Source organism: Trachemys scripta, chromosome 4 (genome assembly GCF_013100865.1).
Source record: "Trachemys scripta elegans isolate TJP31775 chromosome 4, CAS_Tse_1.0, whole genome shotgun sequence".
Lineage (NCBI taxonomy): Eukaryota > Metazoa > Chordata > Testudines > Emydidae > Trachemys > Trachemys scripta.
In genome coordinates, this window is record NC_048301.1 from 14866020 (window position 1) to 14888334 (window position 22315).

Genomic DNA, 22315 nt, shown 5'->3' on the forward strand with positions numbered 1-22315 from the left:
CTGTCTTGGATGTGATTGAACATGTTCTCCTACCCAAAGTGTGGCATACCCCTTCCTAAACATACATGCCCTTCCTTCATCTTTCCCATCGCTCTTTGGATCCGTTGATTGACACTGAGCATGTGAAATGATCTGATGATAATTGAGATGTGAGAAGATGGGATACCCCGACAACTTTAAATTTCAGGATTTATAACTGGATTGAAATGATCAAGGGAAATGTAAGAGGTATCCTTGTTTCTGTTAGCTTTCTTCCTAACCCTAAATGACAACATAAGTGAGCATATGGGCTGGCTGGCATTCAGTAAAGGAGAGTCATTCACTAGCATAAATATTAAACTTTTGAAAAATTTTCATCTTGCATTTGGCATTATTTGCCTTGGTCCTGTAAAATACATGTTTCCTGTTTATCCTTGGACTCTTTTCAGAACATTGCATCTTGATTTTATTTTACTTTAATGTACCATATTCCCCTCTACAACAGAAGATTTTTAAGCTAAATTGGCACAAAACAAGAGCGACGCTTGAATGCTTTTTGTTGCCATGGAAATATTTCTGGGCACTTACTGAAGACCTGGTTGCCAATAGTAATGTAACAGAGAAAATAGATACACTTCATTTAGCAGCCACAGATGATTAATAGACCCATTACAGGGTCATCCCAATATAGGCTTTGCTGGTTTTAAAAAAACAGCAGCAAAAGAAAAGCCTTTTGGTGGAAAAACATCACCTTTGCTAGACGAAGTAAAGATGATATTATTGCAGTTAAAAAATTGGGCAGAAAAGACCGATTTTATCAAATAAGTTTTTTAACAGATGGTTTTCAGCCACACTTTTTTTTTTGCTTTCAAGAAACATGCTCCCTATTTTCTAAATTAGCCCTTCTGCTGGCCTCAGTGCATTCCAAGCGTAGATTATTGAAAGGCATCTCTAGGCTAAGGGGTCTAAGTGCTGAGCATTGAAATCTTTGCATTCTCAAATCACATTGCTGATAGTTAATGTGGCACATGCTGATTTGCTATGGCCTAGGTTCGGCTGCCACTGAATCCCTGCGTTGAGCCCCCAGTCTATAACTAAGAGATGCAAATGCTGTTGTGCCACAAATGCATTGAGAAGTTCTAGCACTGTTTCACTTTGGTCACTTTTTTGGTCCATTGTCAGAAAACTAGGTACATATGAGATCTGTATAAAGCGCACTGGAGACTGGATACCCCATCAGTATTTAACTGAAGCTCAGTTGCCTTACTCCATATTCCTCTGTCACACCAGTTTAGCACCAATGCGGAGGAAACATTCTTCTTCTTCGGCTATCCCTCCATGCGAGGATAATGTCTGCCAAGGGGGTTCATTGATGACTTTTTAAGTGGCTGAGGAGCCCAATTCTTGCCCTGCAAATTTTCCCACAGAAGTGACAGTTGTAATCTTGGAGGAGATATATATAGTTGTTGGCTGGAATGCTGTGCTCTTTCTTTCCTCCTTTGTCGTTTCTCTGTCTCATGAGCACCTCTGTTCTCCTCAAAGTGAGCTGTGGCTTTTGGTGTATGATGTGGCACCACCGTGTTCTGTTCCGCGCCAAGTCCTCCCAGGATTTGTTGGGATGATGCCTCCCTTTTTAAGCTGTATTTTCAGTATGTCTTTGAAACGCTTTCGCTGCCCTCCACGAGCCCTTCTTCCCTGACTTAACTGAGAGAAGAGTACTTGCTTTGGGAGGCATACGTACACAGTGGCCAGCCCAGCGGAGTTGGTGTTTCATGACCTGCGCTTCCATACTGCTGATGTTGGCTGCAGAGAGAACGCTGATGTCAGTGTGTAAGTCTTCCCAGCTGATCCTGAGAATCTCCTGAGGCAGCGCTGCTGGAACCACTCCAGCCGGTTGAGATGTCATCTGTAGGTTACCCAGGTCTCACACCCATAGAGAAGGGTGGGGATGACAACTGCCTTGTAAACCAAGATCTTGGTACCTGTTTGTAGGTCCCTATCATTGAAGACTCTAGTGGAAATAGCATAAGAACCAAGTCAGTCCTTATAAAGAAAATAAGTGATGGGATGGTTTACTAGTGACTAAAAAGAGGGGGCCTGTTGGCTTAGGGAATTGGCAATGGGAATATGGGCCAGCGTCACAGGCTTGAATCTAGTTCAAATAAGTAATACCCCAAAATGCTATGATGTTCTGTTAGGCACCTGTGTGAAATGAATATGGTGGTCAGAGCCTACTTTCCAATGGACTAATGTCCCACACAAACAGAAAACCACAGTCTGCTGAAACTGCCAACTAGTATTCACGACGAGAGGCTGAATTTGGAATAGACATGGGGACTGAAATACCACTTGAGTTGAATCCTCTAGATCAGAACTGAAGCGCATTGGGGAAGCATGTACTTCTAGTGCCAGTTCTGCGAATGAAGAGTCTCCAGGGCTGTCAGTCTGACACTGTGCTCACAATGTTACAATATAAGTGAGTGAACACTAAATTAGGAAATTCTCAGGAGGCAACCGTAACATTGCAAAATCAAGATTTTCATTTTTTTCTGTAATAAGGCAAGATCCATGCCAGCTAAAGACTACATTCAGATCACACTGACATGAGTTTATTAGACCTTAGTAAACTAGGAAATCTGAAGGTTTATCATTACCCAAGGAATCTGGTTTGGCATTAGGAATCAGGAAGAAGAGCCAGATTATACTTGACAGTTGGCATTGTTTAGACTTGGTTTTTATCCAAGGATCTGGAGCTGAGCCAGATGTCATTCATCTGTAGGCAGGCTGTGGGCTGGGCCCTCTGTATGATCTGTGAATAACATTTAGAATTTAGAAACAGAAAATTACTTTTCCGTGTGTGATTACACATGCACAAAAGGGCTTGTCCTCACTAGGAAAATACACTGAGGTTAGCGACCTCAACGTGCGTCATCCTAGACGTATTTACACCTAGAGAAGTCTTGAGTCAAACACAAGTTATTAGGCTCAATAGGGGAGTAACTGGATGGAATTCTATGGTCTGTGTACTCTGGAGCCTTTATAAGTCAGGAATGCCTTGCAGTCAAAAAAGGAAGTGCTAAAAGGCCACACTGAATCAATGGGAACACTAGGGTGAGTGAAGAGAATTAAAGGCAATGTACAGAAAATGTTTGCTACCAGAGTGGAGGAGAGCATAAGTAGAAGCTGGGATATATATCTGGTGTCTCAGGAAGATTTCTGAAATGATGCAATAGAAATGAGCTGTGTCCACTGATTTTTTGAGCTAGGTGTTGAGTTTTTAAACATATAGCAGCCACTCGGAATTAACGTGCGCGCACACATCTTTGTGTGTGTAGTAGCAGGATTAATTTTTTTCATATGCTAAAGTTTTCCCGTTTACATAATTTCAATCTCTTCTGTTGTTTGAAAGTGTTAAGATTTGCAGAATAATAACGAACAACCCTTTGCAGTTATAAAGTACCCTCCAACCAAGATGTCAAAGCACTGTGCAAAGAGGAATGAAGCTCACAATAGGCCTGAGGGGAAGGTCAGTCGTGAGCCCATTTTACCGATGGGAAGACTGAGACACCGAGAGGCTGAAGACACAGTTTTCAAAGGTGACAAGTAATTTTGGGCGCCTCTATTATTTTTGGGTGCCCACTTATGATTCTATGATCCAATGCCTTAGGCTTGATTTTCAGTGGTGCTAGCAGAATCAGTGACTGTTGGGGGATGCACCTCACCTTTCGTAAACCAGGCCCAAAGTGACTCAGATTGGACACCAGAAGTGGAGGTGGCACTTCAGACCCTGTTGATGTCAGAGTTCCCTGAAGGCATAGTTCAGAAAACGGGTATTTGTGTGTTGCAGAAGAAAGAGGTAGAAATGGAAAATCTGCCTATTCAGAACACCTGTCAGCAGGGGACTGGGTAGCTGTTGGTCATTGCTATCTAGCAGTAGCAGTGTTTTTGCTGTGGGTCTCTTGCTTGGGATTTAAAGTGCATATTAAGGACCTTAACTTGTGAAATATGGAAAAAAGCTACAGATAGCCAATAGCCACTCTGCAGCCAGTTACACAAGAACAGTTATCATAGGCTGATGGAATAAATCCCTTTGAGAGAAAAAGTTTCTGATTAATCAGTAACAAGACTTACTGTTTGTATTATGATGGCACCTAGAGGGCCAACCAAAATGGGAGCCCATTGAGGTAGGCCCTGGAGTCTGTCCTTTCGAAGGCCAGGGGTCCTGGGCCAGCCAGCCCTGTTTGATTATTAGACCCATCTGGGAAGAACTCAGGTGTTCCCTATAAAAGGGATGAGACGGCTTAGTTGAAGGTAGGGATGTAAATGTCATTTAAAAAGTTAACCGTTTAAACTATTAAAATTCTATCATTTAAACGGTTAATTGATTAAAGGGAGAGGAGCTGGGGTTGCTCTGGCCGTCGGCCAGTCGGCCGTGGGGCTGGGGTCCACTGGCCAGCCGGCGGGGCACAGCCTGGGCTGGGGTCCAGTGTTGCATGGCCAGGGGCCGGCTGGCGTGCATGGGGCTGGCGTGGCATGGGTTGGGGACCAGCACAGGCGGGGATCTGGCCGGCACGGCACAGCTGGGGGTTAACAGTTAATGTCGGTTAACCGGTAAGCCTAATGTTTACCAGTTAACCAGTTAACATTTTCATCCCTAGTTGAAGGGGATTGTGGGAGGAGTTTGGTTACTGTGAGTAGCCCTGGAGCAGAGAGGGGTGCAGACTGAAAGGCTTTGAGTCCTGACAGCTTGCTTTGGTTGTGAATTTTTTGCCACTTTGTGGGGTCTTGTTTGAATTAATAAAACTGTGCCTTGCAGGAAGGGCTTGAAAGACCTGGGGTGTGGTGTCAGCCCTTCATGGATTGGGGCACAGGCCAGCACACTTCCATGTGGTGGAGAATGTGGATAGGTAACTGGTCTGTGGAACTGAGGGGAAACTGAGGCAGAAGCTAGCCCAAAGCCAGGCCAGGTAGGTGGCTCTGGAACACACTGTACAAACAGATAGTGAGAGTTCCTTCTCCAAAGAGTTTACAAAGGGGTGTGTATTGTAGGGTGTGTATTGCAGAGGCATATGAAGTTGAAGTGACCTTGCCCAAGGTCACACCAGGTCAATGACAGAGCCAAGGATAGAATCCAAATATCCTGAGTCCCAGTTCCTGGCCCTTTATAGTAGACGCACTGCCTCCTATTTACCTAAGAGGCATGAGAACAGAAGGTAACCAAGGTATACTTTGCAAGACGTCTGTCTTCTGCGTTCACCGGTGAGTAGGTTGTATAAAGTTACACTAATCTATTATTGATAATCTATTCTAACTATTTATTAGCTAAGAGGAATTTATTGAAAAGGAAAACATGGGCGTTATGATTCACAACAGTTACAGAGCAAATTGTGTGTGTGTGTGTATTTGTGCATGTGTTTTCTGAGCCATTTTGCCAAGCAGCATCCTCTTCCCACTCCCCATATGGCAGCTGTGCCTCTCTCTTCCTTTGGGAAATTGTTTAGGACTTGAGACTTCATTTACCAATGAACAGCATCTTGGCAGCATCTGAGAAGTGTTGCATCTCTCATTGAAAAGCTGCCTCTTCACCTCTCATCTCCTTCTACTACTGTTCTATACAAGGTGGGAATCATCTCGCTGCATTATGTGTCAAGTAACAAGCAGACTTGTACAATACTAACAATGTTGTCTGCAGAACTAGAACATTGTATTTTTCTGCAACGACTGAAACGTTTTTTTTCCATTTATAGTTTCAATACTTATTAATTTGGCCCCGGTTGTAGAAGGTCACGCCCATAAATTGTTGATTGCAAGCAAATGTTACAAAACAGAACATTCTCTGGAGCTACTGGAAACTTGGGCCTTGATCCTCAGTGGCATTCTGGCCATTTTGCACCATTCCAGTGGCGTAAGCAGCTCTAAAGCCAGGCTATCCAGTCTGTGGAGGATCATCCCAGTGCATGGAGATCTGTTATACCACACAGCTGATATAACAGCCCCTACATCTCTCTAGTATGGGGGTATGATTAATGCTATCTTGCACCCCATCAATTCCTGGCTGTTGTAATTGACCATTGGCAGCTGGCATAATTTAGAATTGCCTTTAGATGTTGTTAGGGTGGTATGGGACTCTTGAGTCATTGTTGGAGATAAACTATGGGAAGAGATGGATGTTGAGAGGGATCGAAGGAGGGGAGTAAGGTTGTATGGTGTGCATGGACTTTTGGATGCTTATCCAAACCCTAAGTCACAACACTTAAACTGGTTCATTCAGCCACTTGATTCAAAGAGTCAGTTTTCATAGCATCTAGATTAGAACACAGACTGCAGGTTGTCTCAACGTCTTATCTCTAATTCTGGTACCTCTGATTCTTAACTTTCCAAGATGTCCAGCTTGCTAGGAGAATGTCTGAATATATGATACATGAGACAATATTCTGGCTCTGAGAACTCAACTGTGAAAATATTAAGACCTGTTCTAGTCAAAAATTAGGATCATGCTGTGAATCTCTGAGGACAACTAGGGACCAATGAGATTCGCAGATGAAGATTTGGTAACTCACTCCTCTGCTTTGATTAGTTGGGATTATATGTGGAACAATGTGCAGTTGATGGTTGTAGGATGCCTACTAGCAAGTTGGTGTGATTGGGCTGTTTTACTGGAGGAGGTGTTCGTGTGATTCTGAGATGGTTCCCCCAGATTGAGCTAAGGAGATGATTACCAGCGTTTGTGTGTCGTTCAGTGGCGGACAAGTCTCAAGAGATTTGGGAGTTTTAGAAGTTCAGACAATGGTCCAATCTTACCCAAGGCCAGTGAGCTCCTCTTCCTACTGTCTCGCAACAGGGCCCTGGGACTCTCCTTCCCATTCCTATCCAGGTCCAGGGACTATCTCCCTTCTTCTCCTCTCCAGACATTGGGGGGTTAAGGAGAATTTGTGTTGGGTCCCTATGCCTCTCATTTCTGGCTTACAATGCAGTCTAGATCATATCAAGCCAAAAGTTCATGTGAATGGTGTGCAGAAGAGCAGGGCTCAGCAGAGACCACAGCTGTACTGTACAGAACTGTACATGTTTAAGGTACGGGCAGAGGGATGTGTGGCAGGGCAGTCCAGTGACTTCAGTGAGCTTCGAATCAGGGCCCTGCTGAGAAGCCAGAGGCTTGCTGGTCAGCCACAGGAAGTTGTGGGTATGGTGAAGGGAAGAGTCTGAGTTCTGATTGAAATGGGGTCGCCTTAAACAACCCGATCTCCAACCTGTAAAAACACCTACGGACTTAGTTCAGTTTGGCGAAAGGTCTGAGGTTTGTCCAAGCCCTGCTTCCCAGCTAGTTTTGTGGTCTCAAGTTAGGGGCCTGCTCATATTACTAAAATACAGTAGTGTAGTTACATAAACACTGCTCACCATTGCCTTATTTGAATGTTTTTTCCTTGGGAGTGCATCTCCACTGAAATCAATGGAGTTATGCTTGTATAGAACTTGGGTTAGGCTGTGATGAATCAACTCCACTGTAACTAATCAAAAGCTTAAATCGTTAAAAAAAATTATATTAAGTGGAAAAATAAATATCTGCTTTGTTGCAGTGCAATAGTAATCCTTAGCAGCCCTAAACAAATATCTTAGCTAGGGAATTTGTTCCCGCCCTGTTAATCCACAAACAAAGAATGGTGGGTGTGCACCTGATGGTTAAGAGACTCCAAGTGTAATAAATTGTATTTAATCAGCACCAATACACAGGAACCAGCTGATAATGAACTATGGTATAGCGAAGCGCCGTTTATGGTGAAGCGGAGTGAGAGTTCTGAGTTGTTTCGATGCATTTCAGTGTACCAGCTGGAGTTCTGCAAATAGTGAAAGAGTTCTGGGAAAAAACACATGACTCCATTTTAAGAAAGCTCCCTTCTACTTAATGGAAAAATCCGAGGTAAAGTCTGATCTTGTTGCTGGGTGATCTTTTGAAAAGAGAGTTTGCAAAATGATGCTTTTACATTAGAAGAGGAAACAGCATCTTAAAAAAAAAAAAAAAAAGGAGTGGGGGTGGTATATGAAGAAAATTCAAACCATTGTGCCATATAGCCTGCTAGAGAAAATATATGAGAAAGTTACATATATGAAGTATAAACAATTTTCTTTTCTATTATGAGGGAAGGATGTGTCATGAAAACTGGCCTTCCTACATATAGGCCCCATCTGTAGTGTTTTAATTGCTACTAATTCATGTTTAATGAAAACCCATAACACACAGTAGAGATGGGCAAAATCAGGGGCAGTTTTGCTTTTGCAAAAACTTCTTGCTTGCCTTTTCATTTAGCTGATACAGAAGCCCAAGCAGGGGTTGGTTTGGATCTGAGCACAGTTGCCAACTTTCATGTGGTAAATAAGCACCCCAACTTTCACAATAAGCCAAAAATCAAGCTAATCCCATTTCAAAACAAGGCCAAAACAACCCAGTCCCTAAGAACCCCAACAGTCTATGCGACTAAACCCCTCTGGCATGCAGTCTGGGACTGTGGTGGGCCCGCTGTGCACCCCTGACTCTCTCCCCCCTTGCCCCTGCTTGCCGGGAGCCGATCAAAAAAGAGAAGCAACAAGCTACAAGCCAAAAACTAGCCAACAAGCAACTCACAAGCCAATTAAGCCAAAAACAAGTCCAATTTCTGCGTTTTTTTTCGCGGGTTTGGCATGTCTGGATCTGAGTCCCATTTTTTTTTTTTAAATTTACATCCAGATGTGGGAATTGGAAGAAGGATACAGTTAAAATGGCTCAATACTCCAAACTATAGTAGGTGCTTCACGTTGTATATAGCTTGTACAAGGTCCCTGACTGGAAGAAACCTGACTCATGACTAGAGCTGGCAAAAAATGTTCAGTATATAGTAAATTCACCAAAAAATACAGTTTTGGGGGCCACTGAAACTATTTGTGAATTTGGATCAAATTCTAGGAATAGTTTCAGCTAAATAAAAATGAGGAAAATGTTTCCGGATAGCTCAGTGGTTTGAGCATTGGCCTGCTAAACCCAGCGTTGTGAGTTCAATCCTTGAGGGGGGCATTTAGGGATCTGGGGCAAAAATCTGTCTGGGGATTGGTCCTGCTTTGAGCAGGGGGTTGGACTAGATGACCTCCTGAGGTCCCTTCCAACCCTGGTATTCTAAAACAGTGAAATTTGTTTAAATGGACCATTTCAACATTTTGTTTCAAAATGAACCGTTTCATTTTGGAAATGTTGTTTTGTTCAAACTGAACAAAATTTATTTGGTTGTTGTTTTGGCAAGAAAAAAAAATCAGTTTGGTTCAAAATGAATCACTTCTTTTGTTTTGTTTAGGATTTTTCAGTTCGGCCACTAACCCAGAAAGTCAGTTATTTGCTTAGCTCTACTCAGTCAAGGTAGTGGGCCGAGTGCAGCAATAAGATGTTACAGTCACTCACCTATCGGGTGCATGTAGCATGACTGAACAGTTGGCACTAATTTGCATTCTTGTTGACAGGCTCACTAGAGAGCATACAAAATGAATGGGCTTGGACATGTCCAAGTCCTTCTAAGGGCTGAGTTACATTGGTACGGATGGAAGCTTCTATTGCCACTGCAGGTGCATTACCTGAATCAGGCACTCTTCACAGTATTTAAATTCACAAAAACCACCATCCTGAAACAGTACAGCTTTAATATATTACAAAGAGGCCCAGTTTCTATATATTTGAAATACATTTTAGGCCTGACTTTTTTTTAAACCAGGTCTCCTTTTTGACAATCATTTTGGGTCCACAAGTAATTGTTAGCACAAACGAAGGCACATGGACACTTAACTACCTGATTGTAGCTATAGGTCAGAGTCAAATGTCTACATTCCCTCATTTGCACTCCCAATTAGTTGTACTAGCAGTTGGTTGAAGGTGTAAAAAGAGAGTCTGAGGCTTCCCTGGTGACAAAATAAGATCACCTCCAACGAGGGGCAGTAGCTTCGTCGCCTGGAGCGTGGCTCCGAATGATGAAGCTCTGTCCACACCAGTGCTTTTCGTTGTTAACATTTTTGTCATTCAGGGGTGTGTTTTTTTACACCCCTGAGCGACAAAAGTTTTAACGACAAAAGTGCAAGTGTAGACAAAGTTGAGGCCCTTTGAAGATCAGGCCTGTAATTATAGAGGGAACTGGTAGTGACATCTATGTTTAGGTTGCCTTATGTTTCCATTAGAAAAGATTCCTTCAACCTTTGTTTTGACAAACTATAACACCTGCATTGTTTGCAGCTAGACTTTGAAATTTGGCAGGGGTAAAGCCCTTGAACTATCGCCCTATTGTCCTATGGAATTCAGTTCAGATTTTGCCGAGTTATAAACTATTGAAAATGACCATTTCTCTTCTGTCACTAGTGTTCCATGGGGGAATTGTGGCAACACAGGAAAATAATAATTGAGCATGAACATTCTACGGTCCGGCCCATGTCTCTGCCACTGCTGCACCAGACATTGTACTAAGAACATTTGTGATCTGCCAGGTGTCTGCATTATGCATATACGTTACAACACAATCTTTAATTTCTTGGTCGCTTACTGTTTTTGCCACTGGACCCCTTGTTCATTCAGAGCATCATCCTGCTCCCATTGAAGTCAATAATGAAACTCCCATTGACTTCAGTGGAGCAGGATCAGTGTCTCAAAGCACAGGATGGGTACACACAAGAAAGAATTAAGGTTACCTGGGAAGGATATATGTGGCATTACCTATGTTCTAAGTGCTTGACCTCACAGCTTAAACAACCATCATTTAATAACATGCAAGTGGAGGGCGGTATGCAAAATACATACATTTTACACCATTCACAATATATTTTATCAGATATGTGAAATACATTCTTTTCTTTATAGGCTTTGAATAAAAAAGATTTGATTCTTTATACTTGGTAACTATAACGAAGTCTTGGACCATTTCTCTTGGGTGTTTTTAGCTGTGTAGTATTTGAATGTATGTAACCTAGATATCACATTGAGCATGTATTTGAAATTCCTTGCAAAAAGTGTCTGTGGTAATTTGAAATGTACTGCCAACTCCCCTTTAGAAATGATCAGAGGTTTGATTTGTAAAATTGGCTGTGTGTGTGAGTAAATGAGTTAAAATGAATGTACTGCGCAACATCTGCAAATCACAAGATGCGTTCATCATCTTTCACGAGTTTAGATCGTAATCATGGGCCCTTTATTCAAGTTTCCATGGTGATTCTGAAAATGCTTTTCCCCCTTTCTAATCAGAGCATTTGTAAATCTGAATGTTGAGTTTTTTTCTTTCCCATGAGTAAACTTGGTTGTATTAATATAAAGATATCAGCGTGACAACTTACGGAGCTGTCTCCTTCCAGGACAAAGATTCAGCAGCAGAAGTCATATCAGGCATTTGCTCTTGAGCCTCTAGTTCTAGCATTTAATTAGCATATGTTTTTAAAAATGCAGCTAAGAAACAGCACCCCACATCATAACAAGTGCAGCAGTTACACTTTGACTTCTGCTTGACAAATCCCCAAATTATAACTCTGCGGTAGCACGGTCCACACAGAGACTTGTATTGTTGACTCGCATTCAATTTGCGATCCACTATAACCCCCGTACTCTTTTCAGTGGTGGTACCATCTAGCCAGTCGTTCTTTTCTAAGTGTAGTACTTTACACTTGTCTTTATTGAATTTTTGTTGATTTCAGACCAATTCGCTAATTGTCAAGGTCGTTTTGAATTCTAATCCTGTCCTGCAAAGTGCTTGCAAATCCTCCCAGTTTGGCGTCATCTGCAAATTTTATAAGCATATTCTTGACTCCATTTTCCAAGTTATTAATGAAAATACTGATGAAAACACTTTCTTGCTTTTTCATCTCAACTTTAAATGCACAAGTCTGAATGAAGCAAATGTTCTCTCTGCACCTGCTAGCTAAACTGAAACCAAAAGTGATTAAGGCAAAAGCTTTCTATGCAGCAGAAACTGAGAGTACTTGACTTTTGGGGGAAAGAACGTAACTACTTGCATTCACCCCATTGGAAAAAACTGGAAATAATACAGATACTTATTTAATGCAGTACATGATATTGTGAGAGATTTATAAAGCTTGAGTTGACCTCAACAGTTAGATGTCCTGTCCCTGCCCAATTCTGTAAAAAAATAAGAAAGCCCTTTTAACTTATTAAAATTTCAGGAGGGCTCATTGATACAGCATTGGTAACTGAGTGCCGTTTACAAAACAACTATTACACAATTAAAATAGTGTATTTTCTCAAAATAGGGGACATTTATTTCTCCCCACAGTAGTGAGATTTCCCCTGAGGCATAGGCAAATACCACTTACCTACCAGGAGACCAATTTCTGAAAGCAATACTGGTCTTATTGGCAATATTACTCAAAGCCAGACAACAGAGGCAAATCTGATAACAAAACCTCAACATAATAAGATTCAGTTTCTGATAGATTCCTGGTGGAAGCAAATTTCACGGCCCCGAGAGCTACCTTGTCCTGGTCCCCTAGGGACCAGGGATAGACGGCAGGCCTACTGCAACTGTCATGAAAGGAGGTAGGTTTGAGAAGCAGTGGAGGTAGTTCTAATTGGATTAGTATTGGACACACTTAATGGAGTCTGGATGTGTGGAAGCAGGGGCCTGTTTCCCTAATCGTAGCCATGTAGTTGGGTATGAGTGGGATATAGATGAAGCTAGATTTCACCTCAAAAATCAGCCATTGGCATGGAGAAATGCCCCACCTTTTTGCACTTGCATGCATTGTTCGTTTGTTCAGCGGCTTGGATATGCAATGGGAATTATTGAAACAAGTCTTGGCAGCCACTGTTGTGTTCTTTATCCTCAAGAGTAAGTAACAAAATAGTAACACACTTGACAGCTGGTGTGTTCACATGCACACACAAACACACACACACTCCAGCTGTCCATTACACCCACAACTCCCTTGGCCCCACAAGTTCACAAATGAAAACTTCCTCCTATGCTGTTTCCCCTGATACAGATGGCTGGGGAACCTGCAATGTGGCATTGTACTTTCATCTCCATTTTCATTTGAAAAAGCAGGCCAAGTATGGGACATCAGATCCCTTCCCCCCGCCTCCCACAAAGGATATTCAAACACTAATGAGAACGCAGTGATCCCATATTCAAAGCCAGCATTGTCAGTAGGAGGGGGAAGGGTAGCTACAGCAAAATGTTCAGATGTGTATCTTCATCTTTAAAGGTTAGAATTTACATTGTTCTCAAAAGGTTCCTCTGCTGACTCTGACATGCAGAATTGGTGATGCTATTAGCTAGATCCTGTAATTTCGTTTTTGTGGTGTAACCCAAGAGTAGATTAACCCTCTGTTTTCTTTCTTCTGCACTCGGTAGTTGTTTCAGAGGGCTGTGGAGGTATTATTGGAATGCCGAGAAGGTTTTAGAGCCCCGTGTTTACTACTTTGGCTCCGCACATGCTAATGGTTATATATGGATAATGGTTTTCCTTTTTTTGGTTTTGGGTGTGGGAGGAACAATCACATTTTTAAAAAGTTGGGGGATCTGCAGGATGGGAAGCCAGGAGTGACAATGTGTGATTCCTGCAGACACAGCGTGGCACCACAAAGATTTCAAAAAGTCTGAGGGAACGTGCCCTCCTCATCAGCTCCCCCATGGTAGTTATGTCTTATTGCTCTCCTTTTCCTTCCCCCCCAAAGTAAATATCTGAACTGAAAATGTCCCATGTTTTCCTACTTCTGTGTCAAGTCCTGTGAAGTTGTCAAAAGCCTGTGTTGTGTTTTTCTCCCAGTGAACAGTTATGGGGAGGATGAAGAGCTAACCACATCTTCAGATAGCGACGACGAGGTGATTAAACAGTTTGCGATCTCTGTGTCGCGCTCGCAGAGTTTTCGGTCGGGGGTATCTGAAAAGGCAACACAAGCAGGTTCAGAACGTAAACCTAAATTCAACCGCTTGCTGTCCAACCATGAGGAGTACAGTACCGAGGCATCTGAATGCGAAGGTATTGTCTGTCTCAAATGAGCATTAAAACACTTGCTTTGAATCCACAGCCACCTAACATGGAGAGAATCCCTTTATTTTTGGGGAAGAGGCAGCCTTGGTTCTGATCTGCTCAGGCTAAAATCCATCTGCAGCTTATTCCTAAAGTACTTAGAGCTGGATCCAAATCCTACTGAAGTCAATGGGAATCTTTCCATTAACTTTACATGGATTTTAGATTAGGCTCCTTAATCATTAGACAAAATTCCCATGGTTTTCAGTGGGAGTTTTGTCTGAGTAAGGACTGCAGGACTCGGCCTGATGAAATCTGTTGAACTGCATTTCTTATCAATACGGTGTGTTTTAGCAAGCCTTTGAATAGAAATTTCATGTTTCTTTAATAGTAGCTTTGCAAATACCAGGTAAATAGCAAATGAATTATGTAGCATCATTCACCAGTGCATACACTACATGTCAGGCAATGACAGAAGGCAAACATTTAGAGAACCAAAGGGAACATTTTTTTGACCAATCATTGTCTATTATTGTAAGTGGCTTTTGTATATTCCAAACAAACATGTATGGTTTTAGAACATTTACCCAAGCGCGAAATTGATCGGCACAATGACATTCTATAATTCAGGACATGTCTGGGAGAACCTTTCCTGGGAAAGTTTCAAGGAAACTGCCAGTGTGGTTTTAGTTGCACAAAACAATTGTGATTCTGAAATATTTAGTTACCTGTTCATTATTATGCTCATTTTGATTTAGGCCCCTCTGTAGAACTGCTCTTGGATCATAATGTGGACTACAGTTACTTCCTTTGTTGTCTTTATAAACCAAAATTATTAGGATTAGTACTATTTTAATAATTATTATAAGTGTTAAAAATACTGTTAGGGCTCAGTCCCGCTTTCACTGAAGTTCCTGGGAATTCTGCTGTCTACTTTAATGGAAGCAGGATCAAGCCCTTTATTCCAAATAACACCCCCTTATTTATGTTTTAGATATTCTCAGGTCCTCAGTCAAGTGTACTGCTAGCCTGACTGCATGATGGAGGATTCCCTCAGCCTGGGGAATCCATGGCTGAGGTAGAGTCACCATTGCAGGTATAGGCCACCCAACCCCCTAACTCCCGATGGGGAAGGGGGTGTGGCCATAGTCTCTACATTCTTGTTATTCCCAGTTGGTGAAATGGCCTCTTGAGGCCAAAGGGAGGTAGGTATAAATTAGAGAAGCCCAGAGGCTGCTATTGCTTATGCCAGTATCCAGCTTGGCCCCTGTCTGGCTCCAGGATGAGAGGAGTGTAGAGATGGTGGAGAATCACCTTTGTTCCTCTCCCTCTTGAGCTGCACAGAATATATGGCACCCTGCTTCCCTGGATCAGATCCTCAGAAGCCTTCCAGTGAGTTATGCTTTATCCCCTATCACGAGTATTAACACAATCAAGTGAGGAACTGCACAATCTCCTGTTGGGACATTCAGTAACCCAGGAAAGTGCCTTTTGTTAAATACTCTGTTGCCTTCATTCCTTTTGCTCCTTTTCTCTCTCTCTCATAGGGTGACCAGATGCTAAGTTGAAAATATCAGGACCGCCAGAGGGGACGCACCTTTTTAAGTGTTACACTCACCTGTCCGGGTCTTCGGCGGGATTTCGGCGGAGGGTCCTTCAATCGCTGACGGTCTTCGGCGGGATTTTGGCAGCAGGTAATGAACCTTCCCACCAAAGAGAGAAGCACCCGCCGCTGAAATGCTGCCGAAGACCGTCAGTGACTGAAGGACCCTTCGCTGAATTGCTGCCAAAGACCCCGGACAAGTGAGTGTATAAAAAAAACCAAAAACCCCAAAACAAAATATCGGGACAAATGGCATCCTGAGCGTGCTTCGGTCAGGACGCAGGACAAACTCCTCAAAATCGGGTCAGTCCCAATTTTATCGGGACGTCTGGTCACCCTACTCTCTCATCTCCTCTTTCGATGCTGCAGGGTGGAGATAGTTACATGGGGTTTATCTTTCCCGTCTCTCTAGCTACAGTTTACCCATGTCCTGATCCTCCAGTCCAGCCATGCAGCAAAAGTAGCTGCTCTCTAACTGTTTGCAGTGGTCCCAAAATGCTGGTGCATGGTGTATTCCATCCACACTCCCTTCTTCCTGGTATGCCTCCTCCCGTGTGGGCTATAGAGGGTGTGCTGTAACTTACAAGACAGGGGAGTGGCCAGCTAGCCACAAAGCAGCAGCCTCCTAAGAGCTTAGCATCTGGCTCTCCTCATTCACAAGGCGCTGGATCCTCTGCAGTGTGTTAAGCTTCAGGGGCCTCAGCAGACAGCAACACTGGTTCCTCTCTTGGCCTCTCTGGCACATTTCCTGGGCACTGACTCAGTCAGTTACCCCCTCTCAGAAATGGGGCTACTCCGCTCACCTGCCGTAGGCCCCAGGATCAGGGCTGAACCCCCCCTCCCCCAAGATGCCCCAGTTACTTAAACCCACCCTCTCCCAGCACCCCACCCCACCCCGAAGATGCAAAGCTTCTGGTTTGCAGTTTGACTCTTTCAGGGGCACACAGCAGTTGTGAGGCTATCAACGCACATGTGTGCGCACGCTTTGCCCAGTCTAACACTTTTATGCTCTTTTACACTTAATCACGTAAGACACTGGAAAGGACAGCTCATTCAAAACAATAAACATTGGAAATGCCCCTCGCTTTTCCTTGTGAGCCCTGGGGGAACTATCTGGGTCCAGGCAGACAGTGTGTCCCCTGTCTCATGCAGACTGTTACATGGTAAGTGGTCTCTCTCTTATGGATTGAAGAAAATGGGCTCCAAGCCGATCAACCTCTGCCCTTTAAAAATTTTCAGCCCTTCTCCTGCCCCCATGTCAGGTGACTGCCTTGCCAGCTTCACCATATGAGCATAAATCTGTTAGGTGACTTTGTTGCCAAGGTGACTTCCTCCTTGCTAAACCAGTTCTTCTGGGCAGGGATCAGTCTTGTGTCTAGAGTGAGCAGATAGCCAACAATTCGGAGCATAGGAGTCAATTACCTTCTACTGTCTGTCATTTGCTGCCAGCCTTTGGAATTTTCAACTCAGCATGGAGGCAAACAGACCACAGAGAAGACAAAAGGCCGCACATTCAAAATGGAGTTTGCAACCTGACACAGACATGCAGGGTTCATAATCTCACACAGAATTCATAAATTGTATAGATATATTCCCAGTTCATCACAGTTTCAAATGCTGGAGCATCCATCATTAACCTGGAGGGATTATTCCATGTTCTTATACATCTTGTTGGTAAGAAGATTTCCCTGATATTCAGCTGAAACTTTCTGCTGATTTAAATTCATCCTTGTATCACCCTAAAAAATGAATAGATTTTAAGACCAGAAGGGACAATTGTGATCATCTAGTCTGACATCTTACATGATACAAGCCTCAGAATTTCACCCAGTGATGACTCCATCCAGCCCAACAACTTGTAGTCACATTATAGTATGTCTTTTAGAAAGCTATCCAGTCTTAAAGTTGCCAAGCGATGGAGAATTTTCCCACATCCCTTGGTAATTGGTTCCATTGTCCGATGATCCCCAATGTTTCTCTTGCCCATTAGTTGTGTTGTGATGAGAGTAGTAGACTTTTGTGGTTATACTAGCCAGGATCAGGCCATTTGCTTTTTTGAGAACTGGAACCTCAGTACTTCCTTTCTCCTTCAATACCTCTTCATTTGTCCGTGATTTTTTTTTCTCCCCAGAAATAATTGTCCATGGTACAGTGAGTTCATTCTTCGTAAGTTCTTCTCTGATCTGGCACAGATGTTTTTGCTAAACTTCTTACAATGTCAAAGTATGCCCTCACATATACACGAGCAGTTATCACTGACAGGACTACCGTAAATTTAAAGAAATAACAAGACCGTTCCATAAAGTAGTCAATGGTGAATCACACTTTTTTTATTTCCCTTGAAACTTGCCTTGTATAACACATTTGCTTTCATAACACTTAGAGAAAGTTTTTTGTTATATTAATATATTTCTGGAGTATTCCAATTATGAATAGTCTTTCAAGCCTTTCAAAATTCCTCTGTTATTGATCTAGATATTATCCTGGCAGGAGTCAAAAACCACAAGACAATTGCCTGGGGATAATTTATTACTACAGTTATGTTTTATCTGAAAGTCTGCTGCGTGGTGTATGCTTTGATGGATGACCACCTGTTTAAAATGTGTCTAAGACACTGGCTTGCTAATTAAACACCTTAAGGAGAATCCATATTTGTACAGTCTCAGTAAATTTGTATACAGACATTTCTTTTATTTCTTGCTTGTTCTGCCTTATTGCTTTTGCTTTTATTTTCTGTTTCTATATTTGCAGAAGAAATTGAGTAAAAATATAACAGTAAAAATCATGTTGCTATAACAGTAAAAATCATGTTGCTTTCCACACAAATGGTGCAGTTCTTGGAAGAAACTAGAAAACAAATCCCTAAGATTAAAAAAAAAAAGGCTTTGGCTTACTGGTTATGTAAATACAGTGAACCTCATTCTGATTTCATCACTTTTACCAGCATTACGGTTGTGTAACTAATTTTATTTCAAGGAAGGAAAATGAGTTATAGCACTGTAAAGCTTATTTATGTCTGGAACAAACCCTGCCTTTAGTTTCACAAGTATAAAATCAGAAGATATCTGTTTTTCTGATTAAGCCACAAATGATTCTGATTAAACTATAAATGGAATCTGCCTAAACAAAGAGGGAATTTTCCTCCGGGTTCCACACTGTATCCTGCAGAACTCGTGCAGATTCTGTGTGGGGAGAGGAACAAGTGCTGGAGATCTTCACTTTGGAGATAAGAAATTCACTGTTCGGACAAAGAAAGATAATTTTGCCCTCAATAATTAACCTTCTTCTTCGAGTAGTATCCCTGTGGGTGCTCCACTTCAGGTGTGCATGTGCCTCTCGAGCCTGTGATAGAAGATTTCTAGCTAGGAGTGCCCGTTCGGCCTGCACATGAGCCTTATGCCACCTTGTGGCAGATACCGAGGCTATCTGGGGTGCATGGGTGAACCATCCTCAGTTCTTTCTCTATCACCTTGGCCTGAGACGGAAACCTAGCATGTCCACCTAGAGCATACTCAGCCCTCTGTTTTTTCTTGCAGTTAGGTAGTTTATGGTTGTAAGTTTGTGTTTAGTGTTTAATATAGTTAGTTTTAGGTGAGAGGATTGTTTTCCCTCTCCCTTCTCTCTGGGACACTTGTCTTCTCTGGGTGGGGAATGCCTGGCTCGCCAGGCTTCAAACACTGCCTCTCTTGCCCAAAGGCTATATCGGTAAGCGACGGGCACTCCAAGTATGTCTGTTGCCTAGGGGAGTGTTCCTTCTGTTTGGCCCTTAAGGCGTGGGTGAGGAAGAACAGAGAGATAAAGCTCAGACTGTTACCCATGGAATGCTCCCTGTAACTTCCCTCTGGGACAGGTCAGGAGACTTCTCCTCCCCGCAATACATCTGTCTTCAGACTGTTTCAGTGGCAACCTTGAGGCATACTTCCCGTAAGAAAGGGAAGTCTTTGCAGCCTGCTGGGAAGACTCCCGAAAGGGGACCATGGACTCTTACTCTAAGAAGTCAGCTGAAGAAAAGATCAGGTCCCTGTTGAGGTCCTCATACTCAGAGGGTACCGTTGGGACCAAGAACTCTTCCTCCAGTACCAGCAGGCCTGTGACGTCCCGGAGCTCCAAATACAAGAAGATAGAGCACCAGAACCCTCCACCAGTTAGGAGGATGAGGACAGGGTACCATCGAGTTCACCCCTGTCATCAACTGTGAAGCATTTCACTCAGCCGTTGGTTCCATCATGTGCCTTAACCCAGCCACCAGTACTGATGCAAGCAGCTCCGCCAGGGCAAGCGGTATCATCTGTACCAAGCAAGTAATGGTGCCTGACATCTACAATGCCTGTTGAATGCCCATCATTGTTGATGCTGTCGGCTTCAGCTACAGCAACGACGACTACGGTGTCAGTACCAGGGTCCTTTCCGGTATCACAGGAATTCCAATACTCAAGGTACCTCTCGGGGTCAGATGAACCAGAGTCCTTGTTGACGGGTACTGAACGTTTCTTGGTACTGAGACCTTGGTCTCCAAGCGGCCATCTTGTGGTACAAGACTCTCCTGCATCCTCAATGGCTGCCCCATGGGAGGACGTGGAGGAAGACGACGAGGACTCCCAAGTGGTCTCCTCAATCTCAGTGAAGGGTTGTCCTACATACCCCTTCGGGAATCTGCCCTCACACAGGGAGGCCCTTGCAGGTCACCAAAGATGATGGAACCAGCTTTGTATGCCACCCCCGCTTCCTTATGGACCCCTGCCGCAACCACATTGGGACCCATGGGCTGCCTATTGGCAGCAATTTAACAGATCACTGATACCATCCTCTAGGGAGACCAGGGTTTCACATCCTTCCCCTCCCCATCTGCCACGACAGGAAGAGATGTTAGAAGAGCAGGAGGCGAGAGCTGATGAAGTTACCCCTGAGACTCCCATTTCTTCATCGTTGCCGGATGAGTCAGTTATGCCTCCACCACTTTCCATGGCTGATGGCAGTTTCAGGATCTCATGAGAACGGTGGCAAACACTCTGTAGATCCCTCTGGAGGTGGTCAAGGATCTGTAAGACAAGCTGCTGGATATCTTGCAGTTGGCAACACCCGCCAGAGTGGCGCTACCTATTAATGAGGCTCTCCTGGTCCCCACTAAGTGGCTAACACCTGACACTATTCTACCAGCGTGCAAAAGAGCAGATAACAAGTACTATATGTGCCCCTAAGGATTCTGACTTTTTATTTTCCCATCCACCACCAAACTCCCTCATGATGGATGAGGGGCATGAATGGGGTAGGCAGCACTTTTTGGGATCTACTCCCTATGATGAGGACCAAAAGCAGCTGGATTTCTTTGGACAAAAGTCTTACTTGTCCGCAGTTCCAGATCACAAACTACCAGGTGGTCATGGCCAAATACAACTTTACTAATTAAACAAGCTCACGGCTTTTATTGAGCAGCTGTCACATGACTGCAGGGAACAACTGCAGTTCACAGTTGCAGGGGGTCAGTCGTCGGCCAGAACAGCTCTCCAAATGTCTCTAGATGCTGCAGACACTGCTGCCAGATTAATCTCTACAGCGGCAGTTATGCTCAGGGCATCATGGTGCCAAGTTTGGGGGTTTCCAAGAGAGGTTCATAACACAGTAGAGAAACCCCGTCTTAGACCACACAATAAGGAACTGTCTTCAACTCTTGGGCCATATGATAGCTTAGACTTTTGTGACCAGTCACACAAGGCTTCACCTCCATTGCCTTAAAGGTGGTCTCAGAACAATCTACTCTCCAAGGAAGGACTCCTTAGACAGACAGGTGACAGTGGACATCCCTTTCTGTCGCCCAACTCCATCATTGACTCTAATAACTGACTCATCCCTGTTAGGATGAGGAGCCAACTTCGGTGCACTCATGGTTCAGAACAGATGGACCTTGGCTGTATAGCAGGTGTTATTAAACAGTAGGAAAACACCAACCTTCATTGCTTACCTGCAGAAATCGAGGAGATTCATCTATTGGTGCAGTTGTCGCTACCTCCAGCCTGAATTGGTTCCCTTTTCCCTCATCCTAGATTTCAGATCCAGCAGGTAGACATCTGGGTTATCCATCAGCTTGGTCAAAGTACACCTGGCTGCCATATCAACCTTTCATCCCTCGGTCAAGGGATTCTCTATATTTGGTCACCCGGTATTGTCTAGATTTATTAAGGACCTATGGAATTTCTTCCCTCACATTAGGCACCTCACCCCATCTAGGGACCCTAACCTGGTTCTAAACTGCCTTAAGAGACTTCCATTCAGACCAAAGGCAACCTGCTGCTTACTTCATTTATCTGTGAAGATGGCCTTCTAAGTTTCCGTAACGTCGGCTCGTAGGGTCAGGGAGATTGGAACCCTTTACAATGTTCCTTACGTCCACATCCTCAGTTCCTACCAAAGGTTAGGTAGGAAAATCCTACCATCGGATTTTCATCTTACCCAGTCTATCCATCTTCCGGTATTATTTCCAAAACCCGATAGCTCTTAGCAGAAATTCTATTTCTACACCCTGGAAGTTAGAAAGGCCTTGCTCTTCTACCTGGATGGGAATAAGCAGTTTAGGAGATTACCTTGATCAGGGGTCGGCAACCTTTCAGAAGTGGTGTGCCGAGTCTTCATTTATTCACTCTAATTTAAGGTTTTGCGTGTCAGTAATACATTTTCATGTTTTTAGAAGGTCTCTTTCTATAAGTCTATAATATATAATAAACTATTGTTGTATGTCAAGTAAATAAGGTTTTTAAA

The 22315-nt window shown here is 43.4% G+C and overlaps 1 protein-coding gene across 1 annotated transcript in view; it reads left to right on the forward strand.

Annotated features, from left to right (window-relative positions):
• SYT16 (synaptotagmin 16) overlaps positions 1–22315 on the forward strand; it is a 143507-nt gene that overhangs the window by 91778 nt on the left and 29414 nt on the right. Inside the window, exon 3 of the mRNA XM_034769397.1 lies at positions 13756–13968. Within this exon, the coding sequence (XP_034625288.1) occupies positions 13756–13968 (213 nt within the window). The remainder of the gene's footprint in view (positions 1–13755; positions 13969–22315) is intronic.